Source organism: Scomber japonicus, chromosome 12 (assembly GCF_027409825.1).
Source record: "Scomber japonicus isolate fScoJap1 chromosome 12, fScoJap1.pri, whole genome shotgun sequence".
NCBI lineage: Eukaryota > Metazoa > Chordata > Actinopteri > Scombriformes > Scombridae > Scomber > Scomber japonicus.
In genome coordinates this window covers 22,549,141-22,574,616 of record NC_070589.1, presented here as the reverse complement: position 1 = coordinate 22,574,616, position 25,476 = coordinate 22,549,141, and the positions used below count along the sequence as shown (strand labels likewise).

At 39.1% G+C, this 25,476-nt stretch overlaps 1 protein-coding gene across 1 annotated transcript; it reads left to right on the top strand.

The window, feature by feature from the left end:
• The first annotated feature begins 1,048 nt into the window (after nt 1–1,048).
• On the top strand, nt 1,049–19,875 carry myom1a (myomesin 1a (skelemin)). The gene is made up of 37 exons (XM_053330749.1): nt 1,049–1,386; nt 4,702–4,839; nt 4,991–5,180; nt 5,316–5,473; nt 5,702–5,794; nt 5,964–6,052; nt 6,353–6,397; nt 7,000–7,161; nt 7,270–7,431; nt 8,069–8,210; nt 8,728–8,927; nt 9,071–9,127; nt 9,241–9,365; nt 10,089–10,272; nt 10,422–10,596; nt 10,896–11,017; nt 12,029–12,225; nt 12,460–12,586; nt 13,604–13,788; nt 13,882–13,996; nt 14,162–14,318; nt 14,469–14,575; nt 14,974–15,018; nt 15,221–15,357; nt 15,476–15,620; nt 15,954–16,013; nt 16,098–16,165; nt 16,271–16,396; nt 17,009–17,089; nt 17,360–17,447; nt 17,571–17,609; nt 17,753–17,858; nt 18,234–18,397; nt 18,513–18,549; nt 18,811–18,833; nt 19,245–19,300; nt 19,484–19,875. The coding sequence occupies exons 1-37, from the start codon at nt 1,049–1,051 to the stop codon at nt 19,754–19,756; spliced, it is 4,716 nt and encodes a 1,571-aa protein (XP_053186724.1). The 3' UTR covers nt 19,757–19,875.
• The last annotated feature ends 5,601 nt before the right edge of the window (nt 19,876–25,476 follow it).

Here is a 25,476-nt window from a genome sequence, read left to right as displayed (position 1 = left end):
AGAACTCATCTATTTAATTAATATCTAACGCACATCAAGGCAAAAGGTTTTTATGTCTCAGGTCTTTTTACTTACAGTTCAGTTTATAGTTTATAGCTCCATAGAAATACAGAGGCATGTACACTGCCTGCAGTTGGTGTTGCTCAAGGACACAACCACTAGGGGAAAACTTTAACTTTGACAACCAAAACACAAATAAACTTCAGTTCATATAATATCCCAATGATCTGTGGTTCTATGGTGATGGGCCTGTGCCCAGTGGGAACTATTCCTGTTTTTAGGCTGTCTAATTCAAGCAGTATCTACAAGAAGTCAAACAATTTGTCAATTAGTTGATTTGCGGATCCAAATGAACTATTTTGACATTTGTTTGTGGTTGATTCACAAATCTTTGCTTCGTAAATATGAATTTTCTAGAATAAAGAACTAAAATCCTTTGGGATTTGGACTGTTTGGAGAAAATAAGCAACTTATTATGTCAGTTTTTCTTTTGGGAAATTTGAGATGGACATGTTTCACTTTTTTCTACATAAACCAAATGATTAATCAATTTATAAAGAAAATAATGAAGTGAATAAATCAAGTGAATTAATTAAGATAAATTATAATCATCACATCCTTAGTACTTACAGAGTGTAATATATATGTTATTGATCAAAGTCCTTAACATTGCCAAACACAACACCTCCACTTTGTCATTTTATACCACATTTTGCTTTCGAGTTCATCACAAAACCGTTATGAGACAACTGTCATCTGCTGTCTTTGGAGCCACAAAATCAAGATGTCGAGCATTGACAACGTGTTGACACATCGACGCTGCCACTGTCTGCTTACTTGCCGCTTCTTCGTCTAACGCAGTAGAAGTAGAGCTTAACAAGAGCTAATGTTTTTTTGCTCACACAGAGCAAAAAACATAATCATAATCCCACGCTTAAACTAACCCTGAGTTCAGCAATCAATTTAGACTAACAACAATAAAATTGATTTACAGAGCTGGTAAAGTAAAGACAGTCTGACATTATAAGTCGGCGGAGCGTCCCTCAGGATGTCAGGATCTTTACAAGTGTCGCAGAAGCAGCAGCGACATCACCTTCTCCATCAACATCAGGAGCACCAACTCCATCAACATCAGGAGCATCATCACCATCAACATCAGGAGCACCATCTCCATCAACAGCAGGAGCATCATCACCATCAACATCATGAGCATCATCACCTTCAACATCAACATCATGAGCACCACCACCGTCAACTTCAGGAGCACCACCACCGTCAACATCAGGAGCACCACCAGAGGCAGCATCATGAGAGCAGCCATTACCGGAGCTCCAAGTCAGCTGTTAGCCAGCAGTCGTTCTCAACTGTCAAGTCCACCAGCCATCGGTAAGAGGACGGGAGTGAAGCAGGTGTAGTGTCCAAAACAGTAAAATAATAATTAGTTGCTCTTATTGTAATTTGCCATTTCCACTTTAAAGCAGACCTCTTTCAAATCCAAGGAGGTTTGAATCAAGGGCATCTGGACTTAGATACTAGAAAATGCTTCTACAGTTCTGAAGAAGTCCCTCCTTGCATTCAACCCTCCTTGGATAACCATGACCTGAATGAGACATGGGAGCATTCACAGACACCTCTTTCAAATATTCAAAACTGGAATAGATACATTTTCCCTGGCCTGGAGTGGAGAGGAAGAGCATGGAGCTCAAAGTGTGTTTTAATGAGGAGAAGTTTCTGTCTGTGTCAGTCTTCAACTACCCATAGCAGTTCATCTCTAATAATTTCAGGGGGTTGTCCCATTACAAGAACACATCAAATTATTCTTGAGACTTTTGCAAAACAAAAGTGAAGTCCTTAGTCTTCATACTCAAATTGCAAGTCAAGATACATTAATATTGCTTTTCAAAGCTATGTTAATGATTTTTTACAAAGCTGAAAGAAAGAGGAAGTTCTTTGAATACATAGGCCTTCAAGCTGTGAGACTCTGCAAGGCCTGTCTGACAGAAAGTTTTATACTGCAATTACCAGGTCAAAACTTGACATCTCAGTATTGCTTTCAAATGTTGAGTCAAGTCAGGTTTTTAGGAAATCAAGTTTTAAGTAAGTCACACCTTATAGCAGTTGAGTCTAACTCATGCCCAACATCTTATTTTATCATTTAAATCTGGGTCTAGTCCCAGATTCAAGTCGACATCTGTGAGCTGTTGTAGCTCTACTTAGCTGTAGTAATGTACTCTGAGGATACTTCACATTTAGCCATGAGGTCATTAAAATACAGTAATGCAATACCTAATGAATACAATAATGCAAAGAAAATAACAATATAAAAGAACTGACACAAATAGTCAATTATTGCGTTCACTGATGGACAGATCTATGATTTAAACAGAATTTTTCAGACAAAAAAAACAACATTTTGAAGACACCTGACTTGCTTTTCGAATTGTGGAAAATTTGTATGTGCATTTTGGTTTTTGGTTTTGTTTTGGGGTTTTTTTTGTTTCATTTCTTTTTCTTTTGTTCTGTTTTGGGTTTGTTTGGGTTTTTTTGTTACAATTTCTTTTGCTTTTCTACAGACCAAATATAAGCCTTGATATAAAATATGGAGCATAAATTAACTTATCCATTTCAGCCTTAAATGTATACCAAAGGTTTCCTTGCCAACATTTATTTCATATCGATGCTGTTTTTCCTTTATTTTCACTTGTATGTAAAATAATGTGTCAAAGCTTGATCAAAGTATGTTCAAAGTTTAGTGTAAGTGCTGTGTGAAATGGATACTCTCTATCAAATCAATTCTAAAAATCAATTCCTGCCAAGTGCAGTAGCATAGATTGGTATATGGTCAGAGTTCCTTTGTCCTTCAAGCTGCAGAGCTCAGTGTACATGTTGGAACCACACACTCTTTTTTAACGGGGTCAGGGAAGGAATTTCAGCTGTAGTGAATGGCTGCCAGTAGTATTTGTGGACCGTAGAGCTATTTCTGTAGGCAGGATCTGAGACGTTGCCATTAGGGCAACTGTAAAGACACTTTATGGAAGTCATGACGTTGTATACAGTTGTGCACTGGCCTTCACCAAAGTTTAATAATTAATTATCTAGATTCAGTATTTACAATTACTTGTAATGTTGATTAGTCAGTTTCTGTTCTTATTTCTTGTGGTGGATACACTGCATAAAAAGTTTCCAGTTGGTACTTTTTTTTATTATAATCTTAAGACTGGTACAAACTGTACGAAATTCATTCATTTTATCAGCACTAAAACTTTTTTATACCCATGACTAGCTAATGCTGTGAACCAAAAAACTTCCTGTCAACATACCTTGTGCGTCAGCAGTAGAAATAACTTCTTGACACTGCAGAAATCTTTTGTGAGGCTCCATCTGTGAGTTTCAGCTGCACATTCAACCCCTTCGACTTGATCCTGCATCGCCAGCATGGAACAGAGTTTATCAAAGCCATGATTTGCTGCTACTCCTTTAGGCCAAATGGAAAGACTAGGGCTGGCTTGGCAGAGATTGAGAGTGAAAGTAGGGCTTTAAACTGAACCTTTCCACCCTGCTGTATATCCACCAGTTCCAGATCCATTTATAAACCAAGCTGACAATAGGGAGGTCTGAGAGGCTGATACTGGAGTTTAATATGGGTCAGGATCCTAGATGGTTTACAGAAATAAATCTTACATCTCTGGGTAACTGGACAGTTGTATATTCTGGATATGGCTTTATATAACCAGCACATTTATTTAAAGTTTTATGAATGCAGAGAGGCCTTGCAGTGTATGTGTATGACTATTTTTGTCATTATTATTAGATCGCACCATTGTTACATATTCTTTATACCATTTTTTTCAGTACAAATAAGCATGGTAAGGTGCATGTATTTTCTTGACTGTAGGTACATTTTAAAGGGTAGTCTAATTATTTAGAACTCAGTCAATTATATAGTTATTAATTAATTAGTACAAGAATTCAGGATTGTGTAGAACTTGTTTTATCTGTTCAGAGTGGCGGGATTTATTTGATTAATATGATTGAAAAGTGTTACCATAAGTTACAGGAAGGTATGTGCAATTAAAGGATATCCTGACGTTATTCTGTACCTCCCTCTGTGTTAACAAATAAAATTACCAAAGCTTTATAACTTAGCTAAACCATCTCATTGAAGAAGTCAATCTTCAAAACCAGTTTTCTCCTTTAAAAAGTCATTTTCTAAAACAGCTGGGCAGTGTAGTTTTTGGCAAATGTCACTCAAACCATAGTAAATAGTTCATTTGTTAGGGTCTGATTTTGGCTGTGGATGAATACAAATGTTCTGCTGTAGTGAGTATTTACAGCAGTAAGATTCATGTGGGATCGATTCAAAATAAATTGCAGTACACATTTTCATTGTAATGAGGGAACATGTCACCAAGTGCAATAGTATGGCTCACTGGTTTTAATAGTTTTTGGACAATAATAGAAGTGTATGGAACTGTTTTGGTGTTGGTCTATTTATGGGATTATAAAATATAAAATAATAAATAAATATAAAATGAAATAAAACATCACCAGCATTATCCTAAATTTGGACTGTGGATAATATACTTATCCACAGTGTGGTTTTAAGGTACTCTCGTCTAAACCATAAAGTGCACATAGTAATGTCATTTGATGTCTTGGTTTGTAGTTCAAGTAATGTGACTGTTGTTTCTTATTTATAAGTGTGAAGACCTCTGTGAAGACAGAGAAGGGGCAGGAGGTTAAACTGAGCCCACTACCCAAGAGAGCTAGACGCCCCTACCTGGCGATGGATACGGACAAAGAAGTTATTGGCTATGTTATCCCTGTATTTAGAGCCAAGTAAGTGGCGAACCTGCAAAACACAATTGATTGATAATCGTTGATGTAAAAAAATCAATACCATTAATGCTGAACATTGATGATGTATGTTTGTTATGATGGCACTGAAAAAGGTGCTACTCTCACACCTTGGTGGTTTGTTGTGTTGTAGTCATGATGAGGTTCGGGGCCTGATGGAGGCCCAGGAGGAGTATTCAACAGAGGAGGAGGGTATTAACTATGTGGCCATGAGGAACCTGTTTGTCAGGGAGGCCAGGGAGGCCACTGATGTTAAAGTGGTGAAGAAAACCAGGACTATGCATGTCCGTGAATCTGCTGAACTCTTGGAACTGGGCAAGACGGTAAATCCTTTTCATTCCTTTTCAGATTTACAATGACAAGGTCATATTCATGTCAAAGAAATCTAATATCTCACATGAAGCCTGCATCTACTCATGTGCTCAATATCCTAATCTGGCTTCACTCTCTTGATACAGATGGATGAGTGGACCGAGTTCCGTAAGAAAATGAACCAAGACAGCCTGACACACCCTCCAGAGTTTATTGTCAAGCCCCGCGGACAGACTGCCTGGGAAGGCAAGTCTGTCAAGCTGCACTGCACTGTGGCCGGATGGCCCAAACCCAGAATTGCCTGGTAAGCTATGTTCCAATTGCATTGGTCCCCACCTTCATTGAGTCATATGAAAAAAAGAGGCCAATGAGAGCAATAATTCGTATATGTCATAAACAAGTTTATGTCCAAAGCTCTCGTCATCAGCCTGGTGTCTTTTCGACAGATGCGACATGAACATACAAACACTGCGATTACAGACTCTCAAGACAATGGTAAAAATAAACCAGCTGTCTTTCTAATGTGTTAAAGGTATAAAAACAATGTGCTGATTGATGCCAAGGCCCACCCTGAGAAGTACACAGCTGAGAGCAGTTACAACATGCACTCCCTGGAGATCAAGAAGTAGGTAATCATTAAGCTCACACTGCATGGCCTCATTAGAATTAATAAGATGCACCCAAAATATATACGCAACTTGTATGTTTTGGGATGAAAATACTCTACAGAGTGCTGAATGCTAATGCAGATGACATACTGGTAATTTATCATGTGGTCTGGTGTTACTTTTTAGATGTGATTTCTTGGACACTGCTCAGTATCACGTCTCTGCCCTCAATGTGAAAGGAGAAGTGTCTTCTGTGGCTACTGTTGTTATCAAAAGTAGGTAACTACTTTCTGTGCTGATTATTGTTCCCTCTTTCTCCTGCTCCTGTCTCCTTTTTTTAGCAGTAGCAGAGGTTTCAAATGTCACAATTCTAAGCTAAGCATGGTCCTAAAGTTGTGTCTAATAGTCTGTTTTTTAGGAGTTAATAGGCTTTAGGCTGCAGGAAAGTCCTACAGCTAATACTCATGTCTAAAAGTTGTTTTTTACACCTATAGTATATCATGTTTTACTCTTGTCAAATGTGTATCAGAGAACCCTACAACAAGGTTGCTTACTGATACATTTCTCTGTTTCAGGGTTCGGGGAGGATAAGGCACCAGGTCCGCTTGATGTTAAGCCACGTAAGTCACTTCAAAGAATTGTATTTAATAGAAATTATTCAGATAAGACAAAGGAAAGAAATCATGTGAAAGGGGTTGCTCATTGTAATATGTGGTGAACCAACCAGTGTTTATTACCCAACACTGCAATTCCTCTCTGTTCAGTGTTTTAGTGTCTTTCAGCTCATTGTTTTGGTTCTACATTCAGCAACTTTACTATTTTTATTCAGTCTTGCTGTTCTCATGTACACTATTTCTGGCAGCAGCAGGCATTTATTTTCAGGTATGTTTTAATGTATTCTACCTGACTAGCATCAAATGGCAGACAGACAAAATTAGCAACTAACTGATGTACTGTACATAGTGCAGCATTTAGCAGCTGAGGACTACCTTAAGAGTTGGAGATAAAAGGAGAGTGATGATTGGACTTACATTTGTTGGGTGGCCAGAAACTCCAAATGAATACCAATGTCTGCCAAATGTATAAAAACATGTTCACTGTAACAACTTTATAAGATGATAATATTGCACAACACTGAAGTGTCCAAAAGGTTACAACACATTTACGTAGAATGCTTTAATAGTATTGTGTTTAATTTTCTATTTTTCCGCCATCTCCACAGATGGTTTCTGCGCTGAGCATGGTGTTACCTTTAAGACCACCATCATTGACAAATTTGAAGTGGCCTTTGGTCATGAGGGCCAGACACTGAGCGTGGGCTGCACAGTCATTATGTATCCCACTGTGAAGAAATATCAACCTGAGGTTGTGTGGTACAGAGACTGTAAGTAAGATTGCATCATTTATTCTTTATAACTGTTTATTTCCTTCATATGTAATAATGTACTGTATAGCATATCACACCTCTTTTGTTTTTGACATCTCCCATCAGCTGTGCCCTTGAAGCCCTCCAAATGGGTACACACCCATTGGTCTGGGGAACGTGCCACACTCACCCTCATCCACCTCAACAAGGAAGATGAGGGCATGTACACTCTGCGCATCAACACCAAGTCTGGCTTTGAAACCTACTCTGCTTATGTGTTTGTCAAAGGTAAACTGCCTGATAACTATTTTAACTGTGGATGTTTATTATATTGCATCAATTGGGACTTTTCACTTTTTTGTGGTATTGAAAGTTTCAGTTGGGGGATGTAAAGCAACTAGGCTTCATGTCTGTGCTGAATTTTATGGTAGTGATTACCACTGTTGTCAGTGTGAAACAACTTAAAAGTGGCTTTACTTTGTTGTGTGCAGAGTAAAGCAACATATTAACAATCACGACACACACAGATGAAGTAGAGAACCACTCACAACTGCCATGTCTCTAAGTGATAACACTCTCTCTGCTTTGGGGTGTTGGGTTTCCACTGTGGCATGTTGCTTCTATATCTGTCTCCACGTCAGAAATGAAACCACAGAGTGTTCTCTGTTTGAGCTAAAAATCCACAGGTTTATACACACAGAGGGATCTTCATGAGAATTTCCCTTCAACGTTAACATGATATAACCAAACTAATATCTATCAGACTGTAGCTAGAGTGCTGCCACATATACGCTACTGTAAATGGCACAAGTAGGCCTGAAAATGGAAACTGAATACGTAATGGAGCCCAGACTTATTTAGAAACAGCACTACTCACAAGTGTATATGTGTCACTTAATATGAGTGTGTGTGTGTTCCTATGCAGATACTGAGGTGGAAGTGGAGGGGGTTCCCGTAGCCCCCCTGGATGTTCACTGTCATGATGCCAACAAGGACTATGTGGTGGTAACCTGGAAGCAGCCAGCGGTGGAGGGCAGCAGTCCCATCCTGGGATACTACATTGATAGGTTGGGCAGCTCATTAATTTGTGGTTTTACAATATTTTGTCCACCTATTATGCAAATGTGTTTACTGGTGAAATTATGAATAACTTTCATTCTTTTGTTAAGGATATGGTGAGATTCTGTATACAGGATATGTAGTGAAACTTGTACTTCAGCTTTCTCTCTGTAGAAAAAGTAATACCGGAGGGATGTGACACTAGCCCCAATTCCCCTTAGCTTTCCACTGAACTGTCATGTGACAGACAAATATAATCTCCCAGATAAATAAAAACACATACGTTCCTAACTGCCTGCATATCAATTATAGCTCAGATCATTCTGTTAGTGTATGTGGGGAACTAGTATGAATGATGAGCCGTTCAGCATCAACTGTACATCAATTAGGGCTCAGTGTGAGTCAGAGGTAATTTAAAATTAACTTATAAGATGACTGTTCAGCAGTGTAAAGAGTTCTTCATGATAACTAAATTACTACACTGCTGGTTGTGTTCACAAATCAGATTGATATGTTTTTTGGCAGGTGTGAGGTGGGCACCCACCACTGGGCCCAGTGCAATGACACTCCAGTCAAGTACGCCCGCTTCCCTGTCACAGGACTGGTGGAGGGCCGTTCTTACATCTTCAGGGTGACAGCTTTGAACAAGGCAGGAGTAAGCCGTCCATCTCGTGTCTCAGAGCCAGTGGTGGCCATGGACCCCTCTGACAGAGCCCGCCTCCATGGTGAGAGACACATCAGAGTTCTGCCGCATCAACACAGAGGGCTACACGTAGCTACACCGCTAACGCAGAAGCATAAATCAGCCGTTAAGCTGCAACAAAGCGAACAACCACATTTCATTTGATTTACTTTCCCCCCCCAACAGCTGGTCCCTCAGCCCCGTGGACTGGGGTGATCAAGTTCACAGAGGAGGATCCCACTGGTATGACAACTTTAAACTAACTTTACATGTTTTAATGTAGACCCAACCTAACAGTCTTTATATGGTTATGATGACTTCAACCAAATAATGTGAACTACCTCTTGCCTCCTCAGTGGGCGTGGTCCCTGGAGAACCCAATGATGTTGTGGTTACCGAGGCAACTAAGAGCTACGTGGTGCTCGCCTGGAAGCCTCCAATCCAGAGGGGTCATGAGGGAGTCATGTATTACATTGAAAAGGTGAGGAGAAGTAGATAACTGTGTTTGTAATATGTTTTGAAGTAACATTATATTATATTTTGCAATCTGAAAATGCATTTGTTTGGATTTTGTTTCTCTTTATATAAAGTGGATTTCTATGTTCTGATTGGCTAAGCTGCATCTGAGCCCACTGTTAAATTACTAATGAACCACACATGCAACTGCATAAGAGCTCATTTATTTATGAACACAATATTATCAGAGAGAATGATAATATCTACAGTGACTATTGTTAACAATAAAAAAATCTAGAGCACTGGTGTTATTTCGTTGGTAATACAATAGAACATTGGTATCTAACTATCCTGCTGAAAATGATTCCGTATTAAACTACTCATCTCTCAGTTTTGCATCACTAATAATATCCCCTAAGACAACAGTCTCAACTTGAGTGTCAGGCACCCCCTTGAGACAAATCTGAAGGGGTCTCAAAATTATTATTTATATACATATATATATATACTTTTTGTCATGTGAATTGCTGGATGACTTTTTTATTTCACATTAAAGAAGTACAAAAACTGGTTGATATGTCAAAACTAGTGCATACAGTTAAAGTAGACATTGCATGTGGAGATATGAGCACCCTCATACATAACCATTATACAGTGGATTGTCTTAAATTCCAGTTGTCAGATTTCACCAATTATTGTCATGTTTTCTTCTTTCTCTGACATTTTTCTGACTCTCTCTCCACCCTAGCGTATTTCAGGGACAGATACCTGGCAGAGGGTGAATACCGGCATGCCAGTCAAGTCTCCTCGCTTTGCCCTGTTTGACCTGGCAGAGGATAAATCCTACAGCTTCCGTGTGCGCTGCTGCAACTCCGCTGGTGTGGGTGAGCCCTCTGTAGCCACAGAGGAGATCACTGTTGGCGATAAACTCGGTGAGCTGGAAAGACTTGCATATCTATCAGTGCTGGTGTTATATTTTTTTCAGGACCTTCTTGTATATATGAACTAAAATCTATTTCATAGTATGATTTGTTTGTTTTCTGTCTGATCCCAATCTCTTACAAACCTTCTTTCTTTACAGACCTGCCCTCAATACCAGGCGATCCAGTTGCCATCAGGAACACCAACACCTCTGTGGTGGTCTCCTGGGGGGCATCTAAGGATGTAAAACGCCTGGTGGGCTACTATATTGACTGTAGTGTGATAGGCACGGAAGTCTGGATGCCTTGCAACAACAAACCTGTAAAGCAGACCAGGTAGTTAATTTTGCTGTAAAGTCATTTCTGGGTCTATGAATTCACATGGCATATACATGCTTTAAAAATGTAATTGATAGCTTAAAGGACCAGTGTGTAGAATTTAGTGATATCGAGGATGCAGATTGCATTGTGTAGGAAAAGGTGTAAGCCTCCAAGTAACCTTCGTAAAACTACATTCTGATGGCTGTCATTTATTTTCACAGTTGCGTAAACGTTTCTAATTCTTACTTCTGCTGTTGAAATTGAGTGCAATAATAACAGGAGATTCTTGACCTCTCGTTTATGAATGTGCTCAGGTTTGTGTGTCATGGCCTGACCACTGGGGCAAACTACGTGTTCAGGGTGAGGGCTGTTAATGCTGCTGGATACAGCCACATGTCCGCTGATTCTGATGCTGTGGTTGTACAGGCTGCCATCTGTGAGTGTCCTCACATCTCATCTCCATTATTCAGTTTGCCTGTAGCATTCAAGCCATTCTCTGTCCCTCTGCTCCATCCTCCCAGCCATTTTTAAACATTTTTTTCATTCATGTATACTTTAAATTCATTAGACACATTCATACATGACCTGCAGCTATCTGCTCTTTGCAACTGAGCAGTTAGCTTCTCTTAACTCATTGTTGTTCATGAACCTTGTTCATCATGTCAGTTTTTCACCACTTTAATAATCAGTTTTTCTGTATCTGGTCAGTTAGATTCTGTTCAGATACAGTTTGCTTCTTATATACCATCCATTGCACCTCACAGTTCTTGCATTTCTTTAATTGAATGAATTCAAGTAGCATATAACATGTTTGTGGCTCCTAATTTATTAGCATGTGCCTGCCTGTCCTACTCATCACTGACATTTGTCTCTGGACCTGTTTTGCCAGTCCCCATTCTTTCATTTATTAATGACAAGGTCAAATAACAAATTAGAAGATTTCTTCATTGCTTGTACTTTGTGTATTGATTTCTGTATAATTGTTTTTTTGCTCGCGTTCTGTCTTGACATTTGATAACTCCTCAGGGGTGACTCTTGGTGCATGGGCAAGGTGAAGGCTTAAACATTGTGTTCTTAAAGAGCTTGAATCTAATGAGAGTCTCGTCTGGCTTCGGAGATTTTCTTTAGTGTGAAAGTTATCCAGCTTCTGGCCTCGAGTGTAAGTACTTTGTCCATTACAATGACTCTAAAAAAAAATGCGTTGCTTCTGTGCCCAAAGCATGCAGCTTGTTTAACTGTAGCACTCGTCGTGAGATCTTAACACTAATGGCAACTAAGATCCTTGCAATATTTGTTATTTGTGATGAGAATGTTTGTTAATCATTTATATGAGATGACATAAGAGATTTAATATGTATTCCTACATCTGAATATCTGAAAATGATCCTCTTTAAAAAACAACATTTATTCTTTTACAGTAAATACTGACCATCCACTCTGTTTCCAGCCGTCACTGGGAAGCCCACCAAAGTGGTCCAGCTGGAAGCTCTCAAGGATTACATGGTGTTGGGCTGGTCTGCGCCTGCTGATAACGGAGGAGCTGATATCAGGGGATACTTTGTGGACTATAGGACCGTGAAGGGAGGCATTGTTGGGCAATGGCACGAAATGAACCACGAGGCAGTGACTACAAACTCCTATAAAGTAAATTATCTTATTTCAGTCATAATACCCAGTGTCATTATTGATTGCAATTTGTTAAGCTGACAGGCAGTTTGACCCGACTGTCATGTGTCATGTCAAATGATGAAGCACAAATGAGACTATGTACATATGTGGTAATTATTATTCATTACACTGCTGCCCAGAGTTCATCATTCAACATCATTTCATATTTTTTGAATCACTTCTAATTATCTGCATTTTGTTTCTACTTAGGCTGAGAACCTGAAGGAGAACGTGTTCTACCAGTTCCAGGTGCGTGCTATGAACATGGCAGGTGTGAGCGAAGCCTCTCTGCCCAGTGCAGCTCTGGAGTGCAAGGAGTGGACCCTTACTGTACCAGGTATAGTATAAGAGACAACTTTAAAGTGACAAAACACTCAACAAACTCATGCCAAATCTAGTCACAACTTTTAGGTGTTTTATTATATAAGAGTCTCAGAATATGGGTTGAGGAGACAATTAGATGACAAACTAAATGAAAAAAAAACTATTAACTGTCTTAAAAACATGCCCTTTAGAGCAGATTCATTGCTCCTCCTGATCATAGGTTTTCAAACTTTATGTCACTCCCATATATCCATACTCCATATATCCAAAAGATATTCCCTAATCACAGTGTCTTTAGTGGTGCAGAATGCTGTATGTTGTCCCTAAATCTCCTATAGGCGTACAATTGAGTTGACATCTAATGATTGTTAGATTCAAATCTTATGATTTACATGATTCTCACACTCATCATTCATTCATTGGTCCTGATATGGCAGCATCTGCGTTTTATATGTGGCTTCAATCATTAATTCAGGTTTTTTCATCAATTTGGCTTGGCTTTTTCAGCACAGTAGAGGACACATCATCTGAAATTGTTCTGAAGATAATAAATTATCAAAGTGTCTCAATACAATTTACAAATGAGGATTGAAACAACAGATGTACTAACACACAGTACAACTGATGCAAAAGAAGATAAATGGACCAAAGCAGAGTAAATGTACAGAAAATAGTTTTGGTAGCATTGATCATTATCCAAGTTCATACTTAACATGTGTTACAAGAATAACAGAATAATCCTGCATGGAAAACATTCAGTTATCTCACTATGCACAGTATTAAAATAGGTAGCCAGTGCATTGGATCACCCAAAACTTGATAATAAATTAAAGCCTAAGAATATTTCACTGCCTTTGTTGATGTGTTCACTGTATTGTTAATCTTTTCAAAGAATATAATCTTTTCTTTGGCGAATGTTTAAGGGTCCAAAAATTGATCCGCACATTATTATCTTACAATTCGTTAGAGGTAAAGTGGAAACCCAGTAAAGCTGTTCTTAAAGCCCCCCCCACCTTGTTTCTGCTTCAAGATGCTCCTGTTAGTCTTCATGTGCTGGAGGTACGTGACACCTCTGTCGTGCTGCTGTGGGAGCCACCTGCATTTGATGGCCGCACTCCTATCAATGGCTACTATGTGGACATCAAGGAGGCCTCTGCTGGAGAGGCGTCCTGGAAGGCTGTCCATGAGAAGGCCGTCAAGACGAAATACTTGAAAGTGAGGAAGTTGAATAGCTTTATGTATCTTTTTAAATGAAGCTGAGATCTACTGATGGTAAAATTACCTCTGATTTCTCCTGTGCCAACTCAGGTGACCGGGCTGAAGGGTGGTAAATCCTACGTCTTCCATGTGCGTGCTCAAAATCTTGCTGGAGTTGGAAATCCCTCAGCAACCGTAGGTCCAGTCGTGGCCCATACTCACCCTGGTGAGTGTTATTGTTATGTAACCCAAATATTCAGTCGCATGAGATTCCTACGTAGGTCTGGAAGTAGATAAAATAGCTATTTCTGGCACACAAATTCACTTTTTGTATTCCTCACATTATATCTACTGACATCACCAAGTCACATATTTACTCTTTCTTCCTTAGGCACCAAGGATATTTACGTGGATGTTGATGATGATGGTGTGATCTCTATGATATTCGAGTGCTCTGAGATGAGTGAGGGATCTGAGTTTGTTTGGTCCAAGAATTACAAGGCTATCACAGACAGCTCTCGTCTTACTATTGTCACCGAACATGGCAAGTAAGTATCCAATGCGCGCCCACATTGTCATGCACCTTCCAGGTATAGAACTGATTTATCTCTACTCCACTTCACATTGTTGAAACCTATCTTGCCCAAGTCCTTCCTCTTTTCATTTACCCTGCTGTCCTCATGTGACCTTATCTTCAGGTCCAGAGCTATCTTCAATGATCCTTCCCTGGAGGATCTGGGCATCTTCTCCTGTGTTGTCACCAACACTGACGGCATCTCCTCCAGCTACACACTCACTAAGGAGGGTGAGTCAGCCCAAAGTCTTGAGTGTCTGAAACTCGATTCACTTGTTATTTGTTCAGGTGACATCAGTGCTAAAGTTGTAAGGAGAGCTTAAAGGGCAGTGTGTCTGTTTTCCTGTTAGAACAACCACAACAAGTTGACCTTGTACATGTTGTCTTGAAGCTTGTCTCAAATTATGTTGTGCTGTATCTTTGTCAGACTTGCTGTAACATTCAAGGTTGTATTTGACACGTATCTTGACAGTCATGACAGCACTGATGTTACTTCTTTTAAAATACTGTCGAACAAGAAAAAAAAAGTAGGCTGAAAACAAGTAGTAGGCTGAGTGACGCTGAGAGGTTTTTTGCGAAGGTTGTGACATTCACACATTTTGTTGCTGCTGTCATTTGTTGTTTGACAGGTCTCCTGCGTCTTCTGGACATCAGCCATGAACACAAGTTCCCTGGTAAATACTCCACCAAGCCACACTGATTGCTGATACCACATTTTCTTTTTATCATTATCATTTTACACAACAAACAGTATAACTACAGGTATGTCTTGGATATTGTACTTACCATGCCTGTTACTTTATTCACCAGGTACATAGCTATATAAAATAATATATGTTGATACTATAAAGGCTTTAAAAATGTGGTTCTCTCCAGTTATTCCCTTTAAGCAAGAAATGTCCATGGAATTGCTTGAGAAGGGTCGCGTGCGATTCTGGACTCAGCTGGAAAAATGGACCTCAGACTGCCAAGTGGAGTATGTCTTTAATGATGTCATTGTTACCGAGGGAAAGGTAGGAATCACACTCTAATCTAATTTTTCTCTCTTTGTCATGTTGTTCCATGTGTCCTATTTTGTATCATCATTGTAGACTTGCAATTGACATGTGCTCTATGTCTTTTTACTTCCAGAAATACCAAATGCACTTCGACAAGTCCACTGGCATTATTGAAATGTACACAGAATCTCTTGAGGTCACAGATGAGGGAACCTTCACCTTTAATCTGGTGGATGGCAAAGCTAAGGGCACAACCAGTTTGGTGCTCATTGGAGAAGGTACACATGCCCAATTTACTTCCATGTTAATGCTGTGCATACAGATTTTTCAGTATGTTCTTAAATATTGATAAGGAAGAGGGACCCTGTAGATTATTTGGAACCCATGAAAATGCTCACTCTGTTGGGTACATCACATTTGCTGCAGTTAAAGTATATGACCATTGAGGGGCAGCAGAGGACAACCTTTCATCACTCTTACACTTTCATGTTTCATGGAACTAACTTTCTGGTGCAATCTCCTCTGAGAATTTTTAGTTATGTAAAAGAGAAGGCTTATGTTGTGAGGACTGAAAATATATTTTTTTAACATTTCATGTTTTTGTTATCCAGAATTCAGGGAGCTTCAAAAGAAATCTGAATTTGAGAGAGCAGAATGGATCAGGAAACAAGGTAAGGGGTCTTTACTTTACTGATATTTGTAAATATTTGTATGATATTTGTTTTTGTAACATGATTTTGCCTCTGTGTCCATAGGTCCTCACTTTGTGGAGTACCTTGGCTTCACCGTGACTCCAGAATGTGACGTGCTGTTGAAATGCAAGGTAAGAACAATATCTGTATAACTATATTTATATTGCTGTTTTATTGATGTTTTTGTAAAACATGCAGCACAAATGTTTTCCCACCTCTTCTTTTTCACTCCACAGATAGGAAATATCAAAGCAGAGACTGAAATCACCTGGTTCAAGGATGACATTGAGATTAGAGAGGATGACGATGATGCTGTGAAAATCGAGAACAAGGATGGTGTGCTGACCTTTAATATTGGAAAGGTCAGCCCATTAGACAGAGGCCATACTTTGTGAGGAGTCGTGAGCTCATGAGCAAAGAGCTAAAAGCAATGCTTCCAATGCAGCTATGCTTCCATTGCAGAGCTAGACTAGATGCTACGCTGCCAACCATCCTCTCTGACACACAGAATCATAAATGATGAAACACTTCACAAAATATTCATGTTCTGGCGTCCTGCTGGAGTGCTGCTGGAGCCAGCACGTCAGCATGTCGTACTTGGGAACTGTGATGCTTTATACTTTTAATTTTTGTTCTTCTAATGCAGATTTTGTATCATACTCTTCAGCATTTATACCCATATAGTGTAAATACAGTATATGGTTTATCTGTGTGATTCATTCATTCATTCATTTCTAATTATATACAATTTAACTCCACTGGTTACCTTAAAAATCAGACAAACTGGACAGCTCTCCTTTGATTATGTTTATCTGGTCTTTAAGTCAATGCCGGTGCCAGTGAAGTTAAAAAAGTATAACATTACTTACAAAGAGAGGGTAGGTGTCATTGCATGAGCTCAGGAGAGGTGGCCTGTTCATCGCCACTCCTGTCACTTGCGTTTGCATTAACTGGCTTATCTGTCTAATTTACAGTGCATTATTAAGCAAGAGAAAAAAGAAAAACCGGGAAAAAAGACACCTGCCGACGACGTTCCCCCGATGCCACGACCCAAAGTCTGGACATAAACTTTGCTGCCATAAGTTGACGCCTATAATGTCTCCATGTGTCCTCATTGTCTTCCCTTTTACATGTTTTCCATTTAACGCCTGCAGCATCCCAGGCGGGAGAAAAGCTTACCTTTTCCGGTTTAGTTGGTCTCCGTCTGGCTGTTCTACTGTCTATTATCTGTCCCAAGAATTACACTGTGTTTGTCTCTGTTTACGGTAGAAGGGGATCCATTGTTTTCTCAAGGATACTCATGTAGCTTTTACTTGTATCCCTAGATCTGCAAGAAGGACGCAGGTATTTACAAGGTAACCCTAAAGGACGAGAGAGGCAAAGATAAGAGCACCTTCAGTCTGACAGATGAGGGTAAAGTCTTTCATTGATGTCACATTTTCACTGTTTGAAGTAGACGCCTGTGCTGTTAGTCTTGCAAAGCAAAATGCAAGATTAGTAATTATTACATTAATTGCTGTTGTCATTTTTCTCCAGGCTACCAGACTGTGATGAATGAGCTGTTCAGAGTTATTGGTGAGTCATCAAACTTAACGCAAGTGATAATGAAGCACCACTCATACTATAGTCAAAGCATGAACATTTGACAGCTAACGAATTAAATATTTTATGCAGTGTTGTATACCATTAAATAAATGCCTTCCTTTTTTTCCTCTTAGCCAACTCCTCCACTGAAGTTAAAGTTGTCAGTACTGAACACGGCATCATCCTCTACTCCATGGTCACATATTACACTGAGGAGCAGCACGTTGGTTGGCTTCACAAGTATGTAAAATCAACCTTATTCACGCTGGTACACACTAATGTGAACACAACTATTTTAAACTCAGGTTTAATAGTAGTTGTTACCAAATCAGTGTCCTAGATATTTCTGATGTCCTTGAGTTAACATGTATAAGCAAATACAGGAAACAATTTCACCTATGTGCATGTGTATGCATGTGTATGAATTTGGCTACTTTAACCATAATTGTTTACTACAAAAGCTCCCCATTTGTCAGCTTAATTCTTTCAGTTGTGTACAGAGATCAGATGTCTTCCTTTTTGTAATAATACAGGGATAATTGTGCAGAATGTATGGTTACTGTATGAACACGTGCACACTTTGTGATCTTTTTGTTTTACACCTCTCTTCATTAGAGATGCTAAGATGGCTGCCTCAGAGAGAGTTAAGTCTGGAGTCACAGGAGAGCAGCTTTGGCTTAAGATCAATGAGCCCACTGAGAAGGACAAGGGCAAATACACCATGGACATCTTTGATGGCAAGGACGGTGTAAAGAGGGTCTTTGATCTGGCTGGCCAGGGTGAGTGACGGTTTTAAGATTTTTCAGATTGTTTCTCAAGACTCAGGTGCCACTAACTTTGAACATTTTTGCTCCTATGGAAATGAGTAATAATTGCTGATTTGCTCTTTTGCAGCATGGGAAGAGGCATTTGAAGAATTCCAAAGGCTCAAGTAAGTAAACAAACCCATCTGACTTGATTTTCGAGTTGCGTAATTCTGTCTGAAAAGGATGTTTACACAAATATATAGTAACAGCATTCACACACACTTAAAATAGACTCATCTGTACTTTGTGAGCCCTTTATAGACACTCCAAATACACTTCCTGGCATTGTATAGCTTTGCAAAAAAGAATAAAAAATGATGTGACCATTCAGCCTGTGATACCATTTTAACATGCTTCTGACAATGTCTGTTTCCTTCCTTCCGTAGGGCGGCAGCAATTGCAGAGAGAAGTAAGTGGTTAATTATTCTTTGTTTTCTCCCAAGAGACAAAGCTCTATGAATTATATAATATTTTTCTGGACATACAGGCTACCAGAGTTTTAGTAGAAGTTTGAAATTGGATTCAGAGGAATTGAAGATGCATGAATTTACTAGTCATCACTCATGGAAAAGGAAATTGTCAGCCAGAACATTTTGGAAATCATAATTCATGCATGTGGTAGAGTTATAGCTATTGTAAAGTAATCTGTCATTCATTTCTGGTGTTGATCTAAAGTTATCAAATGTTTAAAAGTCAGAGTTAGGTGAATGTTATGCTGAGTTGAATGACTGCATTAAGTCTGTTTGTTGAGTCAAGTACTCTTCAGGTTAACTGGCTGACTGACGGATGACATTTACTCACTCTCATAATTTTCGTTTAGACCGCGCTCGTGTTGTTGGAGGTTTGCCAGATGTGGTTGCAATCCAAGAGGGCAAGGTAAATACATTAGATATATACTCTGTTAATAAAGTGTGTTGACATCCTTGCCTCACCTTTCACTTTCTTTTTCTTGGCTCAATCCTCGGGGCGCCTCTTTCCTCAGAAGTCTAACAAGATTGTTTGGAATCCATTTTTTCATGAGAAACATCAACTCTGTCTCACCCTCCTTCTTCCTTTTAGTCCCTGAACCTGACTGGCAATGTCTGGGGTGAGCCGGTACCTGAGGTATCCTGGATAAAGAATGATAAGGAGCTGATAGCTGACAGCCACTACCATCTCAAGTTCGAGCACGGAAAGTATGCCAGCATCACAATCGACGCCGTCACCACAGCTGACTCTGGCAAATACGCTCTCCTGGTCAAGAACAAGTACGGCACAGAGGCCGGTGAGTTCACCGTCAGCGTTTACAACCCAGAAGAAGAAGAAAAGGAAAAGGAGGCGAAGAAAGACTAAAGAATGATGTAGTGTAATGAAATAAAGCACAAAAGATGAATGACTGGGCTATCTCCAAAGCATTTTACCCTGGCACATGCCGGTGCACCACAGCAGTCAAAAATAAATGATGAATACAGCTGCTTCCTCCTGCGTCTTTCATGTGCTGGGCTAAAGAGCTTTGGGCATTGCTTGTCAAGAAAGCAAACAAAGAGGGTAATACAGGGAGGATAATTGTGTGCTTGTAGTTGCTCCACATGTCTTCTGTCACTTCTGGCCACTATCATTAGTTAATGTATAATCATCGGAGATGGTTGACCTATCTTAATCTTTGTTATAAAAACAGGAATTAAATTATGCCAAACACCACACTGTTTTCTTATATTACAGTATTACATTTGGGTAACCTTTGACCTCTTAAACCAAGTCATGCCTGAGGTTTATGTACTGTAAAGAAATAAAGGGAAAAACTGGTGTCATGAATGTATTACCCAATATTTGCTTTGTTTTGTGAAGCACTGCAGAAATGCGTAGTGGAAATGTCTCTGAGTAGAGCTCTTGGTGTGTATTTAGAAACAAACTATTATGTTTAAATAATGCTGTGTTTACATACTGTCTGTTGATGTACTGTGGAGATAAAGCATGATGACGATGTAGAATAGTGTAGCAACATACACATCACCCGAAACTGGTTAATTCGTGCCTTACAATTGTACGTAGCTGCGGGCAAGGAGGTGCAGACATAATGATTCATCTAGACGGCTTTCAATAACACTAGTCACATGAGTGTCAGACACTGTCAGGAAAATATGTTGAAGGATGAGGTTCAGGTGCAATAGAAGAAAACTATACAGATAAACAGGTCTGCAGCAAGTGGTTTGAGGCTGTATGTCTAATAAGTTAAACATGAGTCTGTTTTCTTTTCAAGGCACTCATTCTTGTAATAAAGGTGCATTTGCTTTAGAGAGGTTTTCGTTTGTTTCAGTATCCTCTCCCATAGAGTGTTTATTCATCAAGAGAAATACCTCCCTTGAAGTTAAATCATTAGATTTGCAAAAAGCTCAAGGGGGGTTTCTGCATTAATGGTGGCCTATTATAGAAATCAGCTGTTCAAATGATATCATCTGATTTCTGCCTTCTGTCATTGCTGGAGCTATTTATTACAAGTGCCCAATATGAGTTCCTGGGCCCAAAAGGGGTCATTAGGAAAGATCCCAGGGCCCAGTGCTTCAGAAGGACTATTTTCATCAGACGTGGCACCTGTAACTGAAGATACATCTCCATATAAAGACATAATCCGTTTTAATAATAGGCTTTTTCATGGTAGACATTTGACTTATCATAACATGAACAAATAATATGATGGCTCAGTTGCATTCAGGTGAACAATCATGTACTATACAAGGGTCAGAAATTGAACTAATGGTTAAATATCAGTGGTGGAAGAAGTATTCAGGTCCTTTACCTAAGTGAAAACATTAATACAGCAATTTCAAATACTCTGTCACAAGTAAAGGCCCTGCATGAAAAATCCTACTTAACTTAAGTAAACGTACCAAAGTATTAGCAGCAAAATATATTGAAAATATTAAAGAAAAAGTAGTGTCTTGGTCCCTCTGACTGATATATTATTATATGTGACATCATTAGATTAGTAATACCGAAGCATCAGTGTGTAAGCAGCATGATTACACACTGGAGGAAAGAAAAAAAAAACAAAGCTCTAATACACAAATCTGTTTTCAGTTTGTGCACATTTTCCTCTAGGGCTGTTAACAACTCTGAAATATGACCTGACTACACACCAAAAAGCCAAAAAGGCTGAAAATCACATGGTCTAACCACGTGTTGTCATCCATGTGTAAATATTAATCTGAAAAGTAATTAGTAACTATAGATGTGAAATAAATGTAATGGAATAAAAAGTACTATATTTCCTATTGAAATGTAGTGGAACTGAAATATAAAATAGAAATAATCAAGTAAAGTACCTGAAAGAGTAAATTATTTAATTACTTTCGACCACGGTTTAATTGCACCTGTCCTTTTCTTGCTTTGACGTGTCTGCAGAGAAAACAAGTACATAGCTCCTGTCAATAAATAGCCAGCAGTACTAAAAAGCAATACATCATAAACGTGAATCATGTAACCCTGGGCATGATCACTGACATCCTGGCAGCAGCTGTGTGAGTGAGCAGCCACTGAGCGGCTCCCTGTCCCATCAACCCGAGCTGTTCCCAGTCACACCAGCAGCCAGCCGCGGTGGTGGTCCAGCACGGACACGTCAGGAGGCTTTTGAGGAGTTTCACGGGGAAAGATATGGGGACTCACTGAAGACACACACCGGCAGTCATCGGCAGCATCTCGCTGAAGTAACCCAAAAAAAGGTAAGCAGTAAGCTATCGGCTCTGTTTAACCCTTCTCATACAAGTCTGTCCGCCGTTGCCTGTGATAATAAAAAAAACAACAACATATGTCTTCACTCTGCCGACAGCTAATGTTAGCTAGCCTGTAAGCTAGCGGACGTATTTTTAGCCTACGGATGATTCATTTTAACGTGGAGACATAATACCGACCGGATTGGAAATTAATGTAATCATCTCCAAATTAACGTGACGACTCACCATTGAATCCGGTGGGTGTCGCCTGTTAGTGTTTCACCGCTATTTACGGTAACATGGACGTAAACGCTGCGGCTAGCTGAGGGTTAATGTTGTGATGAGCTAGCAGAGCCCCATTCATTTATTCCTCGGTCTACTCTCCTCTGCTCTGACCATTATGGTGTTTAAAAACAAGCACTACAGCTCAGAATAATCGCGTTTTGTGCTTTCATTTGAGCCTTTTTATACGTTTTTGTCGTTCATGTAGCCTAACATTAGCGCAGTGGTGGAAAGTAACTAAGTACATTTACTCAAGTAAGGTGGATTAGGGGTAATGTGGGACACTTTTTGCAATTCTGACTTGTTTACCATATTTACATGAATCCAATGCATTATATCAACATCTAAAATCATTATGAAATCCCTGAGATGTTTCCTTGTTAAATCAGAGGACAGGTTTTAGATATTGTACTTAAAAGGAAAATGGCACATGTAGTAATATTCCTCGTGTCAAATCATTATCAGAAATAGATTTTATAATCTGGGACATTTTGTTGGCCTACATGTAGTTTTGCTTTCTGTATCAGAAACAAGATAACTTACACAGTTTGTATACTAGTTAGCTTTAGAATAACTGAATAGAAAATGTTGTCCCACATTAGTCAATGCCCCACATTACCCTAATCCACCCTACTTACACTTGAGGTACTTGTACTTTACTTGAGTATATCCATTTTATGCTACTTTATTCTTCCACTCCTCTACATTTCAGGGGGAAATGTTGTACTTTTTACTGCACTACGTTTATTAGACAGCTTTACTTCTCAGATGAAGATTTGACACCATGAGTAAAAATGAAACCATCCAACCTTTTTGGCTTTTGACGTCTTGCAAAAAGCAGTGTCACATTTCAGATATCTGAGTTGTTAACAGCTCCAACAAATAATGATTTTTCTCTCTAATTTCTCACATGGCTTCATATCAGTTAATGTTCAAATGATCCAATATTTCACCAACATCAAATGAAAAGTCAAAAAACTGAAAGCAGATTTGATTAGATTAATCATCTCATGACCCCTCAGATTTACCTGGTGACCCTTTGGAGGGTCCCGACACCTAGGTTGTAAACCATTAGACTAAGATAGCTAAAAGTAGTGGAAACTAGCTCCACCTCCAGCAGCTACAGCAGTCACATGCTGTTCTAACACTGATGCTTCAGTATTAATAATCTAATTATGTCATAATAATATATCAGTCTGAGGGACCAAAACACTGCTTTAACTTTAACATTTCAGTATATACTTTGGTAAATTTACTTAAGTTAAGTAGGATTTTTCATGCAGGGCCTTTAGTTGTAATAGAGTGTATTTACACTTCTGTATTAGTACGTGTACTTAAACAAAGCAGCTGAGTATGTATTCAACCACTGCATTAGAGAGCTGGTGTACTGGTGACATCTGATGTAAGATGGTATCATTAGCTTTAATCTTTGAGTTAGCATTTTTAGCCACAACAGCTAAGTTTGTTTATTATGCTTGGAGCTGACTCGTTTGTACTTTCTATTAATCCACATGTTTGTAGTTAGATACAGAAGTCTTGATTGGCCAACTTGCCAAACATACATGCGTGTGTGTGCGCCTGTGTGTGCGCCTGTGTGTGTGTGTTATTTCACAAAACGAGATTAAAACTTTTTTGTTAGTCCATTTTATGTAAATGTGTAAAGTGAGATAATCCCACACTGATACTGTGTCTCTTAATCAGTGACACTTAAGTCTATCACTAAACTGTTATCCAAGGTAATGTTACAAAACCCAAATAAATTGCTGTGACATTACCTTCAGTAGTACTGAACATTTTAACTCACTTGAACTTGCCAGTTCATTTTATGCACTTGAAATAATAAAGTGCAATACAGCAGCCTTCCTATTTTCATGAATCTCTAGTTTTTGTAGAAACTGTAGATTCAATATCATTTGACTTGCAATCTAATTGATTTAGTTTTGGGTTTTTACTCAAAAGCAAGTGAGTTTGACTCAGATTTTAACAGTAAATGAGCTCATACTTGAGTTTTCTACATTTACTATAGCAGAATAAGATCTGATGAATAATGGATTTGTTGTACTTTTTATCTTTTTAGGGAAAAAAACACACTAAACAAAACATTTAGCTTCTACTCACAGGGTGTAGTCTCAATTTTATGTGGGCAAATTAGTCATAGGTCACCGTCTTGGCTATTGCAGTTATGACTGTTCCTAAATTTAAAGCAGACAGTAATTTCGGCACTTGACTGAAAATAGGACAACAAATGTAATTTATTAAGAAGAGATTTCCTCCTTTTCTTTCACTGCACAATGTGTAACAATGAAAGCCACACTCTCTTCCTATCTGTGCTTATTATGGTTGTCTTGGTTTGTTTTACACACACATGTCAAATGGACTCACGTCGATGCAGCTTTGGTGTAACCTAATACTTGAAAGAGTGTAACATGAGCCACGTCTGGTTTGGTTGGCCAGTGCACCCAGTCAGTGCTCCTTCTATTGTCACCCAGTGAAAGCAAAGTGTAGGTTGGGTCTTTTTTAAAACTATCATTATGTACTTACAGTAGGTAGGACTGTGGCGCTCACATGTCTTGTCTTGTCATTTTTAATTGGCACATAAATGGGGTTTTAAGATCAAGGTTTTTCTTTGTAATATAATTGCTTTGTGTGTTTAGTCACTTCTACTGTTATTCGTCTCGTGCTCCTAACTCAGCACACAAGTGGTATGTTTGGAGGTAAGTTTTTTTTTTAACTCCTAAAATTCACCTACAAAAGTGAAGTATTTATACATGTTTTGTGTTTTTTGTCAAATCTATGAACACATAACAGATCGTGGGATGTCTCTGGGGGGAGGATGAACCCAGCTTCAGCTCAGCGGGCCTGCATGTTTTCTTTGATAATGTTTACAAAAGGCTTAGCAGTTGGGGCACCGGCGATGAGTCCGATTTGGAAGAGCTTCACGCATTATGTGTATCTTTAGGCTTGCATGAATTTGGACTGCAAGCGTCATGGGTGTACCCACTCTATCTATCGATTGTACATATTCCACTAATGCCTAAAATTAGCACCTGGGTTAATTATAGTGAGCTGCAGTCATATTTG